At 42.5% G+C, this 14,200-nt stretch overlaps 1 protein-coding gene across 2 annotated transcripts; it reads left to right on the forward strand.

Annotated features, from left to right (window-relative positions):
* The first annotated feature begins 706 nt into the window (after nucleotides 1-706).
* Nucleotides 707-5,316, forward strand: ZNF572 (zinc finger protein 572). Of its 2 annotated transcripts, none has more exons than XM_043601739.1 (3): nucleotides 707-1,713; nucleotides 2,786-2,900; nucleotides 3,555-5,316. In XM_043601739.1, the coding sequence occupies exons 2-3, from the start codon at nucleotides 2,822-2,824 to the stop codon at nucleotides 5,060-5,062; spliced, it is 1,587 nt and encodes a 528-aa protein (XP_043457674.1). In that variant the 5' UTR covers nucleotides 707-1,713; nucleotides 2,786-2,821; the 3' UTR covers nucleotides 5,063-5,316. The 2 variants fall into 2 exon arrangements, with proteins under 2 accessions (XP_043457674.1, XP_043457676.1); XM_043601741.1 differs by having other exon boundaries at nucleotides 707-813.
* The last annotated feature ends 8,884 nt before the right edge of the window (nucleotides 5,317-14,200 follow it).

A 14,200-nucleotide genomic window follows, 5' to 3' on the forward strand; every position in this document is an offset into this window, starting at 1 on the left:
AAAGCCGAAGAACTATTTTGGGATGGAAGTGGTAGAATTGAGAGGTTAGTTGATAGTGTAAGGACTTCAAGAAGGCAGGAAGGAAAGTGAGTAGCCGTAAAGGGCTCGCTTTAAATGTGAAGGACGAATCCACTGTTGTAATAGGAGGGAAGAAAGAGAGTGGCCTGGGGCGCAGACATAAGTAGATTTGTAGGCTTGAATGGGGGAGATGCAGGGACTGCCTTCCATTTTCTCTGTAATGGAATACTAGGGTCTAGGTGCTTCTCCGAGGGTTATTAATAGCGGTGCCTTGTAAACTAATTGTTTTATATGTGGGTGGATGCCCCAGCTGTCCTAGCGTTTCACAGGTGGCTATATGTATATCTATCCCTGTGCCAACAAAAACAACAGGAGCTTAATAAATGCTCCATTCATTTTTCTTCTTCTGATGATGATAAACCCAATGATGCCCTGAAGGGAAAGAATTCGTTCCGATGGGACCCCCTATTATAAGGCGCCTGACAAGTGTGAGGTTTGAGAATCAAGCAAACAAAGGACAGCTTGAAGGAAGGAAATCCACCAGCACGCCCCTTCTGGGCCGGGACCTTAAGCGTTAAGACCAACGAGAGCTGGTCATCCCTAGTTCCTAGAGAGGCTCCCGCAAAGCCGGCCGGGGGGGGGGGGAGGGGGCTAGGGTAACTTCCTGTTTCTGTCTTCCGGGCTCGAGAGTTTAGGACCCTGGGTTGGTGGGGTCAGGAGGAGCTGGGGGCTACTTGCTCCGGGACAGCTGGGCCTGCTGGGGTGCTGGGCGCCTTGTGTGTGGCCCCCAGAACAGTGAGTTCCTCCCCGGGGGTAGGGAGCCGAGGGCTGCGGGCAGGAGGAGTGGCCACTGCAGCACCCAGGCTGCAGTGTACGCCCGGAGAGGGATCCCGCGGCCGCGAGGGGCCGAGGCCCAGCGTCTCCCCGCCGCAAGGGCCACCGCGCCGCCCTCGCCTCCCTCGCCTGCCGGGTCCCTTAAAGGAGCTTGTTGATCTGGCCTCCTGGAACTTCATCCCCCAGTGCCCCCAGCGTCTGCCCCTTGCCAACGGTTCTTAAAGCTAAGCTGCAGGCAGTGCGTTTTCTTTGGAAGATTTTCTAATCTAAAGCATGGCCCCATCCTAAGCCCCTCTGCTTCTAGGACAGTGCAAACAGCCCTTCTCTGTGGCGTGACATCTAAGGGACAGCCTTGTAATACCATTTCTGGCCTGTAGACCGTTTGCTTAACCGACTGAGCCACCCAGGTGCCCCTCCCTGTATACCATTTGCTACCGTTTTGCTGAGCCAGTGCTGGGGACCCCTACTACCAGAGTTAATAGTTTCTTAGGGAAAACGGTGCACGGGTTTCTGTTCCCCAGCCTCTTACTTCGTTTGTAAAGACCTTGGTGGAAATCTGTAACTCAGACAGCAAAACATACTATTCCATTTGAACAATTTTTCCTTTTAGGTGTATGGGGTGCCCCCCTCCCCTACTCAAACGCTAGGGCTATTTGTAATTTAGACTAGTTTCACCTCTTCCTGTAACAAATCCCTGGTTGCTGAGGACGCTTAGAGAATGCTCCTCTGTTTGGTATCATGTCTAGAGATATAAATCTAAAAAAAACCAAACACAGTGTTTTCCAAAATAAAGGTCCTCTTTGAGATTGTAGTTTGGGATCACACCTAGCTCTGCTTCCTGCTCTAGTTTCATTGTAATAGGTAAACGAGTGTGAACTTATCCAAACAGGCTTGGGGCTGAATCCTACTCTACCACTTACTCGTTGTGTGACCTTGGGAAAGTCTCTTAATGTCTTTTTTGTTCACCTATAATAACATGCTGGTAATTGTTCATACACCTCCAAGGGCTATTGTGGAAATTACATGAGAAATACTATGTGTAAAGTATTTAGCTCGGTGCCTGGCACATAATAGGCAGTGGCAAGGTGAAAATTAATACCATTTTTTTTGTTTTCCGTGAGTGTGCCTTTGTGCATCCCGATTCTAGGCTCTTGTTTTTCCTGAATTGTGCTGTTGTTTATATCCTGAAATGGATTCCAAGCCCATCTAAACCTGTCTTCCAGTGGTAGATCACATTTTCCAGTCTCTTAAAGTAGGTCAAGAATTGTAGTTGGCTCCAGGAGATAGTTTAGGCTAAAAGGGATATTGCGATTATGATAGACTGAGAAAGTGAGTCACGGAAGAATTCATTAGCTTCCCTTTTATATTTAGGGGTTATTAGCTATAATTTTTCTAGCCCTCCTTTGTCCCAACTTATTTGATTTTATTTATTTATTTTTACTGGTTATAGAAATTCATTCTTTTGAAATTGAACTTCAAAGGTTTCATCCTTCTGTCAAGGGCCAGCTTCTTTCTAAACAGAGTACTTTCTCTTTAACTGCTCCTTATTGATTTTTTGAAGTCTTGTTACCTTTTCCAAAAAAACTACCTTGTGTTTTCAATTAAAAGTGTTTCTAAACCCTGAGTGGACAATGAGTATTAGTATTCATTCTAGTTTTGAAGCTTGATGCTCGGACTTAGACTTTAATGTGATTTAACTTTTTTTTTTTTTTTTTTCCCTCGGAAAAAGTAAATTGGCTTAACCCTTAATTCTAAACACTTGCATCTGAGGTGAAATTTTTCTAAAAGGACTTCGAAAGACCATGTTGTTTTTTTCAGTCTGGTCCACAGAACAGTCTGTAAGCACAATTGGTATATTGCAATGGTTGGGAAGCAAGGAAGAAGAATACGTTACAGCAAAGGCCTGCAAACATAACCTGTTTCCCTTCCACAGGATTTCTGACCCCTAACTTGGCCGTGCCCACCACTGATGGAGCAAGAGCAAAAACTGTTGATCTCAGATTTTAGTGGCTTCACGGAGAGGGAGAGTTTGAAAAGCCCTTTTCCAGGTGAGGGATTGAGAAGATTATCCGAATCCATTGGAAATTCAGAGAAGTTGTGCCATAGAGTGTGTAGAAAGAACCAGGGCATTTGCATGGGACAGACTTTAGTTTGATTCCTGTTCTGTTGCTTACAAGCTATGTTAACCTTTACAGCCTCTCTTTTCTCATCTTGAAGAAAAATGCATAATATCTTGTCTCATGGTTTCTTGGGATTAATGAGATACTATATGGCACACGATTGTTCTTAATAAATAGCAGGTACCATTGTTATTTCTGTATTTTCTCAGATTTTAACTAAAGTATTGTTTTCACCTTAGAATGTGTCCTATTCAGTTTCTCCCCTATTCAGATCCCCTTTTTTCTTGTAAGTCTTCCAGAATGAAGCTTAATGAGGTGTTTTTTTTTTTTTAAGATGAATATCCCCCTTGGCAATTACTGACAACTATTTAAATACTTCATTAGTGCTGTTACTGAGCACAGAAAATCCATCTGCTTCTAATGAGCACTTGAAGTAAAACTAGCTTTAAAAACTTTTTTTTTTAATGTAAAAGAATTTATGAGATTTTACTTTGTTATTCTCTCTCTTCCATTGCATTTCAGAATTTTCTTCCTCCGGTAGAGATTAGGGAATATGTTTAGAATATTTGTTTATTCTTACAGGAGATGCAAGTAAGAATCATTTGGAAACTGTACAACACAACTCCAAGGCAGATAAAGAGAGCGCCTCAAAACGGTCTAAGAGAGATGGCCCACAAAATTGTAAGCATGAGGATATAGAAGAAAGTCCATTGATGTCGTCCCAAGGCAATGAGATCTGGTGCAGTGATTCCTATGAGAAGGACGGCAAGTCAGAGAATCAGGGAAATTCTGCAGGAGAAGAAGAAGAAAAACCCAGTCACTGGGGATGGGCTCCCGGGGAACGCCGCAGTGCCTCTGTCCAGCAGAATTCGACCTCCAGGGACAGACCCTACAAGTGTGCTGAATGTTGGAAAAGCTTCAATAACAGCTCTCATTTGCGTATTCACCAGAGGACCCACTCAGGAGAAAAACCTTATAAATGTTCTGAGTGTGGGAAATGCTTCAGTAACAGCTCTCACCTGATTCAGCACCTGAGAACACACACAGGCGAGAAGCCCTACCAGTGTGGCGAGTGTGGGAAAAGCTTCAGCAATACCTCCCATCTAATCATTCACGAGAGGACTCACACGGGAGAGAAACCCTACAAATGTCCCGAGTGTGGGAAGAGCTTTAGTAGCAGCTCCCACCTTATTCAGCACCACAGGTCGCATACCGGCGAGAAGCCCTACGAATGTCCCGTGTGTGGGAAATGCTTCAGCCACAGCTACGTCCTCATAGAACATCAGAGGATTCACACGGGAGAAAAACCTTATACGTGTCCTGACTGTGGAAAGAGTTTTAGTCAGAGTTCTAGCCTGATTCGCCACCAGCGGACACACACGGGAGAGAAGCCCTACAAATGTCTCGAGTGCGGGAAAAGCTTCGGTTGTAATTCGACTCTCATAAAGCACCAGAGGATTCACACAGGAGAAAAACCGTATCAGTGTACAGAATGCGGCCAGAGCTTCAGTCGAAGTTCGAACCTAATCGCACACCGGAAAACACACGCAGGAGAGAAGCCCTGTGAAAGTCCCGAATATGAAGAAAGTTTGAGTCGGAACTGCAGTGCGTTAGAAGAGTGTGGACTCCAGCCTGGGGAGAAACCCTACAAGTGTTGTGAGTGCGGAAAGCGTTTCGGTCTCAGCTCCCATCTCATTAGACACCAGAGAACACACACAGGAGAGAAGCCGTACAGGTGTTCGGAGTGTTGGAAAACTTTCAGTCAGAGTTCCACCCTGGTGATTCACCAGAGGACGCACACGGGAGAGAGACCTTACAAGTGTCCCGACTGCGGCGAGGGCTTCAGCCAGAGCTTTAATCTCATCCGGCACCGGAGGACTCACGTGGGAGAGAAACCTTACAAATGCACCGACTGTGACAAGCGCTTCAGCAGAAGTGCCTATCTCACTCAGCATCGGAAGACGCACCTAGAAAAGTCTTGCGAGTCTCCTGAAGTCAGTGATTTTCCTCCTGGGTGGACTTGGAAAAACTGTCCAGGGGAAATGGCCCTCATCTCTTCCTTTTCAGTCCCACGTCCATCTTCCTCTTGAGTCCCAAAGCCCATTTATTATTATTATTATTATTATTATTATTATTTCTTTTCTTGCTGGATCATTACAATTAAGGTGTTGCTACAGAGTTTCTTTGGTTTGTTTGCCATAATGTCTGGAAAAAGTCAAGCTCCCAGGTTGGAGGATGGGAAGGCCCTGATCACCAGCTCATTGTATCTGCCCAGTGGGAGATGTTTCCAACGATGGAGAAGAAGTGTTTTTTGATTTAAGGTAAGATTGGAATAGCTTCAAAAGAAAACATAAAGAGAAATTCCGGGAATAAGGACACCTGAGAGCTTGAAGCCAAGCTAGCCCTTGAATTTCCCTATTTCCTCTTGCCTGAGTGGGTGGCAGTAATTCATTATTGGCCTCAGGGAGTTATCCACAGAAAGATTCGTTTTGAACAAATAATGTGATTCTCTGGCTGTTTTGGTGGGTCTTAAGAAAAGACTCAGTTTTCTAAACACATTTTTATTTGCTGAAAATGAACTTTCATAGTATTTAGAACTACACCGGCTAATCCCGTAGCCACTAGTCACCTGTGGCTATTTAAATAAATTTGTAGTAAGATTAAATGACATTTAAAATCTGGCTCCTTAGTGGCACTAACTACGTGCCAAGCACTCAGTAGCCACATGTGACTGGTGGCTGCTGTATTGAATATCATATAGAGTTTGTTCTTTCAAGATTATCATTCTTCACAGACTCATGAAGGTTTCCCATGAGACTGTAGGAAATGTGCTCTGAGGTTTCTGCTCCAAAGGAATTGCAACATAGACTAGAAATGGGATAGAGTTTGTAAGGCACTCCGTCTAGAGATTGGCCATTCTAATGCTTGTATGTCTTCTGTTCAACCATCTTGGTAATCCAGTGATACGATCCTGTTGTCTTGGCCAAAACCAGAGTAAGAGGTAGAATTCTTGAATTTTGTTAATAAACTTTGGGCAAATAGGGACACCTGGGTGGCTGTGTTGGTTAAGCATCCAACTCTTGGTTTTGGCTCAGGTCATGATCTCACAGTTTGGTGAGTTCGAGCCCCACACTGAGCTCTGCGCTTACCGTGTGGAGCCTGCTTGGAATTCTCTCTCTCTCCCTCTCTCTGTGCCCCCACCCCCACTTGTGATGTCTCTGTCTCTTGCAGAAATAATGAACTTTAAACAAAAATGAAAAAAGATTTTTGACAAATAGTCTTTTCCCTTCAGTTTTCTCATTATGTAATTCCTGGTTAGATCAGAAACTAGGTTCTTTTTCTAATATTTAACCCCCTGAATCTGAGCCAATGTGCAGGGACAGTGTGCCATTGGAGTCCGAGATTCCTTACTTCCAGTCTTGACAGTTTTCTTTTGCCTTTTGACTTATGGGATGTATGGATCCTCCCTGTTCGCCTGTCCAATGGAAATGATGTTTTGTAAAGTAATAAGTTATTTTTTATGCTCCTAGCCCCTATTTTTTTTTTTTTTTTTTTTTTACTGCCAGTTCAAGGAATAGAAAGTCAGGACTCCTAACTTGGTCAGGATTTCTGGCCTCATTTTTAGATTCAAAATATATTTTATGAAGACTGTCTATAGAGATACAAATTAGGAATGTGGAGCCAGAAGAGGCCAGTTAGAGCTGCTGCAAATGCAGAAGGCTGTAGCCGGTAGGTAACGGAATTGCATGGGGATTCGTTCTTCTTTCATGATTGTGGTAGTATGCCTGATACTGGGGAGTTCATTAAGTCTTTTCGCGTTGTTACAAGATTAAAAAATAAAGCAAAAGTTAACAGAAGACTTAAGGAACATTTGGGTGATTTTTCTGCTTTCAAGAAGGGGGAGAACATTAAGTATCATTGGCTTTTATATGATCCTCATCTAAGCATCTTTTCACCTTTGTATGTTAGGCAGTATTGTCCAAATTGTCTTAAACTCTAATATCTGAGGGCAAGCGTTTACAGTATTTTACCACAGACAACTGAAAGTTTGATTAACGTTTGAGAGTTGAATGTGGGCATTTGCTGTTGAGGCCGAAATTCAGTTGCAAGGCAGTAGCTGTTGGAGTGGTACCCAGTCATCCATTACATTGTGTGTGGCCAGTAACCACTCCTAACCTGCGTCCTCCTCTGTAAAGCAGAGGTCGTGCCTGCCTTGCAGGGTTTCTGGAAGGATTAAGTAAATGTTTGCAAAGCAGCTAGCACAGTGCTTAAAATATTAACGAGGTCTAAATACATGGGAATTAGTTATTGTTAATTGAAATAAATAGAAGAATGTCCTCCACACATTTTCAGAAGTAGCAATGTAAGCCGTACCTATCCTACTTGTGAATTCTTAATGACCAACCTCAGGAACCCTGACGAATAAGGTTTTGTAAAAGCACAAGACTGTAGAGTGTTTCAATTCTGCAGACTTTTGAAGAACGCTTTTATGTGATTCGATGTACTGAATATTTTTGTTGTTCTTGAAACAGGATTCAGCGTAAGTCAGGAAAGAACAATATAGCAAGTTCAATGTAAGTTAATTTGTGTCTGAAGACATTAACAGGTACAGTTTATGTCCTGTTAGCATCATTGACCCTGTTTTATGAGTGCCCACAAGTACATAAAACCTATTTCACAAACCTCAGTGTCTATAGAAACATAGATATTCACATTTTAGATGAATTAAGATGGGGTTTCCTCCATGAAGAAAACAATTTAGCAAGAATCCTTATCTCTTTTGATTGAAAACTAGGAACACAGAGGAGAGATTTGTTACTTATGAGAACACAATAGTAAATTTAATCATATTTGATGCCTGTATCTCAATTTCATTAATCAGCAAATGGGTTTTTTATTTAGCTCCCCAAGAAATAAATATTCTGTATTCCTTATTTGTTTTGCCAGCAAAAAGAATTCTGCACCTGATTAAATAAAGCATTCTTATTTAAGTGATTTGTTTCATAGTTCCTTTTTAACTAAAGAGAAGACTCTTCTGTTCATTTTCCTACTCAGAGAAAGGGCTTATATTTTTTTCCCTACAGTGGAATGGGGAAATCCATGTCAACACATAGGCTCACAAGTGTCGTGGGGAATTCAGTCCCTAGCTGCTGTAGAGTCTGCCAGAAGGCATACAAGCAATAAGAGTCTTACCATAGTGCCTGAGCTGAAGGTTTGCTCCCATCGTTCCAGGCCATCCAAGCTGGATCTACCAAATGAGCCTTGTCCTTAGTGCTCTACATGTTTCCTCATTGATTGTGAGAGGTAGTGGACTATGGCTTGTGACAGTTGCCCCTCATGCACTGGTCCAATATATTCCATCTCTGCCAGTCTCTCACTTTCTGAAATCATGGTCGTGACAAAACCGTCATTGCTTCTTTATTCCGTATTTGAGTTTATGTAATTCCTTTCGAGCGGTATGATCACTCAGCAAAAATTTGCCTGATGCCCAATATGTGTGCAGCAGGAGTTGAAATGACGGCGGGAGGGGCAAACGCATGGATAGACTGATAGAAAAATGTGCAGCTTTTCAGGTGACTACTTTCTCCTTGCCAACTCTTGAACTACAACTTACGCTGAACCCTCCATCTTCAAATCTAATAATTTGATAATCGAAGGAGCTAGAAATAACTCTATAGTAAAATGGGCTAGGTTTGCTCTGTGAAAGCACAAGTGCTTTGTACATAGTGGCGCTCAGTGGTTCTGAGTGGGTATCATATGCTTATATGTTTTCTGCTAATGCTCAGGAATATGCCCTTCCAGGATATGCCTTCCCATTAGACTGTCCACTCCCTGAGTGCAGAGAACAGATTTCATTTCTGTAATCCCAGTGCCCGACACAAAGCCTGGCGTGTGAAGTGTTTAGTGGTTTTGGCTGAAAGGCATTTGCCAGTGGTGAAGTTTACTGGAATAGGCTGTACAGTCTCAGCGTGCCCCAGGTCCCTTTGACATCATTACTTGTCCAGTCCACGGAGTCTGGGCTAGCTCGCAAGTGAAAGTGACAGGCCTGGGAAGCTGGGTCTATCCTTCACGCTAACCCCTAGAGGACCCTCAATTGTCCCAATTGTTCCAAAGCCTATGGAGGGAAGACCTGGGCTTTTAAATTCACGCTGTCCAGGACAGGTTCAGAGTCTGTTTCACATTCATGTTTCAATCACTTTGTACTCTGTTCTTCGCTTGTAAGATTTAGTAAGCAGTGAGTGAGGTGAGGTGCCTGGCATATTCTAGGTGTTAAGAAAATACTGTCGTTCTTCCCTGCCCACCCTCATTTTCTCATAATTTTGCTAAGGATAGGCAAATGCACAGAAATTAATCACTGCTTGAATTGGTTATTTCTAGGTTTCTAAAATAAAGATATTAATAACATTTAGCTCATGGATTTGTGGGGAGGATCAGTGAGATACTGTATGTAATGTGCTTATTAGCATTGCTAATACCTCAGTGTTAGCTGATCTGTGATAAAGTGGCTGTATACAACCTTGGGTCTTTGAATCATCTTTGAAGGTAGCCCCAGAGACATGGGTGTCCCCTGGGGCCACAAAAAATGGTGCAGTCCTTTTGTCTACCCCGTGGACACGAGGACACGAAGGGGTATGACTACACACTAGGAGTGTGTAGCAAGCTGAGTGTGTAGGCTAATAATGTAGCACATCATTATTTTATGGCAGCTCTGTGGGCAACTACTGCCTTTTCTATTTAAAAATTGCCTTTCCTTTCATTCCCCATCTCTTTTACTTCATTTTTATTCTCTTTTACTTCTCTTTGGCCCTAACTTCTTCTGCCTTGTCCTTGCATATTCTTTTTTTCGCCCCACATGTTGATTTATTTTTGAGAGAGAGAGAGTGCAAGTGGGGGAGGGACAGAGAGAGAGTGGCAGGATTCCAAGTAGGCACTGACAGCTGAGAGCCTGCTGCAGGGCTTGAACCCACAAACTCTGAGATCATGACCTGAGCTGAAGTCGGACGCTTAACCGACTGAGCCACCCAGACGTCCCTTTCCTTACATATTCTAACCCAAACTTAGGCTTTTTCTACCCTTTATTTCGTTTTCCTTTCTTCCCTCTCCTCTCTTCCCCTCCCAGCGAAGTAGGAATGAGGTCAAAGCTAAAGATGGTCCAAACACTTGGTTATAAAGATCCAGATGGAAACATGATGCTTGGCAATCATGACTTCATGGGATGTAGCCACTTACAAGCAGAGGTAGCTTGAAAGTGCTAAGTTGGTGAGGTTTGTGATCTAACATTGCATGGCTAGTAAAATCAGTAGATATCCTAGGATCTGACACTGGGAGGGATGATGTGTAAGCTTTGGTTGAAAAAGGATCATGAGGGGCGCCTGGGTGGCGCAGTCGGTTAGGCATCCGACTTCAGCCAGGTCACGATCTTGCGGTCCGTGAGTTCGAGCCCCGCGTCGGGCTCTGGGCTGATGGCTCAGAGCCTGGAGCCTGCTTCCGATTCTGTGTCTCCCTCTCTCTCTGCCCCTCCCCCATTCATGCTCTGTCTCTCTCTGTCCCAAAAATAAATAAACGTTGAAAAAATTAAAAAAAAAAAAAAGGATCATGATTAATTTTGAGTCCTGTTAAGTCATGTGGATAAATAGATTAAAGAAAATGCTAGTTGATTAGACTGACAAACACAGGTGTAAGATTTCCCCCTTAAAATAATAGCTTATTCTCTAATTATTAAAGTAATACTTATTGCTGATTGTAAAATATACAGAGAAGTATAAAGTAGGAAATGATGTAAAAGTGTGAAGATCAAAAGAAAAATGGCCCGTAATCATTTTTTACAGAGATCACTCACCATAAAAGTTCTGAGATCTGTCCCAATAACTTGTTTTCTAAGCATATATCTGAATAAATGTTTAAAAATATTGGATCATGTGGGGAGTGTGTGTGTGTATGTGTGTGTGTGTGTGTGTGTGTATGTATGTATGTATGTATAGTATTGTGTCTTGATTTCCTAATCTTATTGTCAGTTTACTTGTTTTAATGATTATGATGTTTTTAATGACTTCATAAAAATAGACTGAATAATTAACAATAACAATTCAGTTCTTTTTTTTTTTTTTAATTTTTTTTTTTCAACATTTATTTATTTTTGGGACAGAGAGAGACAGAGCATGAACGGGGGAGGGGCAGAGAGAGAGGGAGACACAGAATCGGAAGCAGGCTCCAGGCTCCGAGCCATCAGCCCAGAGCCTGACGCGGGGCTCGAACTCACGGACCGCGAGATCGTGACCTGGCTGAAGCCAGACGCTTAACCGACTGCGCCACCCAGGCGCCCCAACAATTCAGTTCTGAATTGTTGGATGTTGGTGGGTGTTTATAGTATTTCTAGCTGTTTGCTATTAAAAAGAACACTGTTGTGAACAAGGTTTTTTTTGGTTGTTGTTTTGGTATTGTAGTTATGATTGTTTTGCTTTTTGTTGGTACACAAATTTTACTTTACATCTCAAATTATTTCCTTAGAGTGAATTCCTAGCAGTGACATTATTGAGTCAAAGGACATAGAAGTTTTTATTTTTATTATTTATTTATTTTAGAGAGAGAGAGAGAGAGAGAGAGAGAGAGAGAGTGAGTTGAGCTGAGCCTTGGAAGGGCAGAGAGAGAGGGAGACACTGAATCTGAAGCAGGCTCCAGGCTCCAAGCTGTCAGCACAGAGCCCAACGTAGGGCTCAAACTCATGAACTGCAAGATCATGACTTGAGCTGAAGTTGGACGCTTAACTGGCATAAAAGTTTTTAAAGGCATATTACTAATCCCTTTCCAGAACTATCTATCAATTTCAGTTGCGCAGTGAAATAATTTTGTTAAACACCTTTTGGGGGAGGGGCGGAAGGAAACCATGTAATTCAGTTCAAGGCCAGTATATTTAAATGTTGGAAACCTCTTTTAAGGTAGTTTGTTTTCCTTTTTCTTTTTTCTTTTCTTTCTTTTTTTTTTTAAACCCCTCTTTGCCTCTCTTGGGTTCGGATCAGCTGAGAGTCACTTTGGGATGAGTGATTCTAAGAACTATTTGGATTTTTCCTCCCGTGGCCTCAGGCCCGATTCCAGTAGAGGGCGCTGGAAGCTGCTGGGAGACCCAGGGATGTGGCCTGAGGCCCAGAGCCTGGGAGAACCCAGAGGAAAACTGGTTGATGAAACGGCTGGCTACTTAGCTCAGTGTCTCCTGTCACCTGGTTCAGACAATGAAGTGCACCCCAAATCTAGGAGACGAAGGTAAATTCAGGTTTGGTAAATGGAGAAGTATCTTTGTGTTTGTAAAATTGATGCTGAGGAAAAAACACATTGGGAACTTAGGAAGATACCAAGTTATACTGCTCAGAAGACTAGAATCCTCATCTTTCCCATCCTGCTGTCATCACTAATTCAGTGAAAAACTTGTCAGCTGCAAGGATTGATGTTTTACTAAGGGAAAAAACAGCCATACTGCGGGGGGTTGGGGGATGTAAGGTGTGGTCATTGCCATTACCAGAGGTTATACCTGGTTACTCCTAATTCTTCAGATCTCAGCTTAAACGTAACCTCCTCTGGTAGGCACTCCTTGACCCCTAGGCCAGTTTATATCTTGTTACCCTCCAGTGCAACATGTACTTGCTCGTTTTTGGACACGTATCACATCCTTAATTACCTGTATGCTGCTGTCTTCTCTGTTAAACTCTGAACCCCCAAATGACAAGTACTATGTCTGTTCAGTGCTTTACTCCCAACACCAAGCACAGTGCCTGACACAAAGTAGACACTTGATCCCCATGTATTACATTGAATTACATTTCGGCTCAGGTCATGATCGCTCAGTTTGTGAGATTGAGCCCTTTGTGGGGATCTGCCCTGACAGTGCAGAGCCTGCTTGAGATTCTTTCTGCCCCTTCCCATCACACGGGCCTGCATTCTAAATAAATAAATATTAAATAAATAAATATTAAATAAATAAATAAATATTAAATAAATAAATATTAAAAAAAGTATTTAAAAACATTTTTAAAAAGTCTTTATGGGGGCGCTGGGTGGCTCAGATGGTTAAGTGTCCAACTCTTGATCTCAGCTCAGGTCATGATCTCATGGTTTGTGAGATCGAGCGCCGAGTCAGGCTCTGAGCTGACAGCGTAGCTCCTGCCTGGGAGTCTCTCTCTCCCTCTGTCTCTGCCTCTCTCAAAATAAATAAACTTAAAAAAGATTTTCTCCCTCTATCCCTCTCCCCCTCTCCTTCACTTGCACTCTCTCTCTAAAGTAAAAAAAATAAAGTCTTTATGGACAGGTTGGATGGTGAGCAAGTAGCTTTAGAGGGTTTTGATCTAATGTCTTACAAACAAAAACATAAATGAAAAAATTGCTCAGTTTTGTACCCCAAAAAAGAGGGGATATAAAATGAAGAAAGGAAAGATTGTACTTAATACGTTGAAAAAATGCTTACTGTATACCAAGTGCTGAGTATACAACTATGAATAAGACAAGGTCCTGGCCTTAAGGAGTTGAATCTCTTGAAAAAGTTATATGTAAATTGACAATTATGAATCGGTGACTGCTAAGGCAAAGAGGTGGAGTTATAAAAAGACATGATGATTAATCTGGGTCTTGGGGCACCTGAGTGGCTCATTCGGTTAAGCGTCCAACTCTTGATTTCGGCTCAGGTCATGATCTCAAGGTTCGTGAGTTTGAGCCCCAAGTCAGGCTCTGTGCTAAGCAGTGCAGATCATGCTTGGGATTCTCCCTCCCTCCCTCTGCCCCTCCCCTGCTCTCTCTCTTAAAATCAATAAATACACAGAAAAAATCTTTAATCTGGGTCTTTAAGAATGGATAATTGAAGAAAGAAGGGCAAGGCTTTTTCTTGAATTGAGAATGACACTTGAAAAGGCACAAGTCTAGTCCTGACATGCCAAACTTAGGCCAACAAGAAGAGGTGGCAAGAACAATTGTGCTCTTTGTTTTAATAACTAGATCTTTGTAGGGCGAGAAAAAAATGCATTCTAGTCAAACAATCCCGGATTCCTGAACCAGATTTTCTGGGCTTGGATTCAGGCTCTGCTACTTACTAGCTGTGTGACCACTTTTCTGTACATCGTTCCTTATCTGTAGCATGGGGCTAAAAATAGTACCTTCCTCATAGTATGGTTGTGAGGACAAAATGAGCTAATATATGAAAAAAGCATTTAGAACGCTGACTATACTATAAGTATCAGCTCTTGTCA

Source organism: Prionailurus bengalensis, chromosome F2 (assembly GCF_016509475.1).
Source record: "Prionailurus bengalensis isolate Pbe53 chromosome F2, Fcat_Pben_1.1_paternal_pri, whole genome shotgun sequence".
NCBI lineage: Eukaryota > Metazoa > Chordata > Mammalia > Carnivora > Felidae > Prionailurus > Prionailurus bengalensis.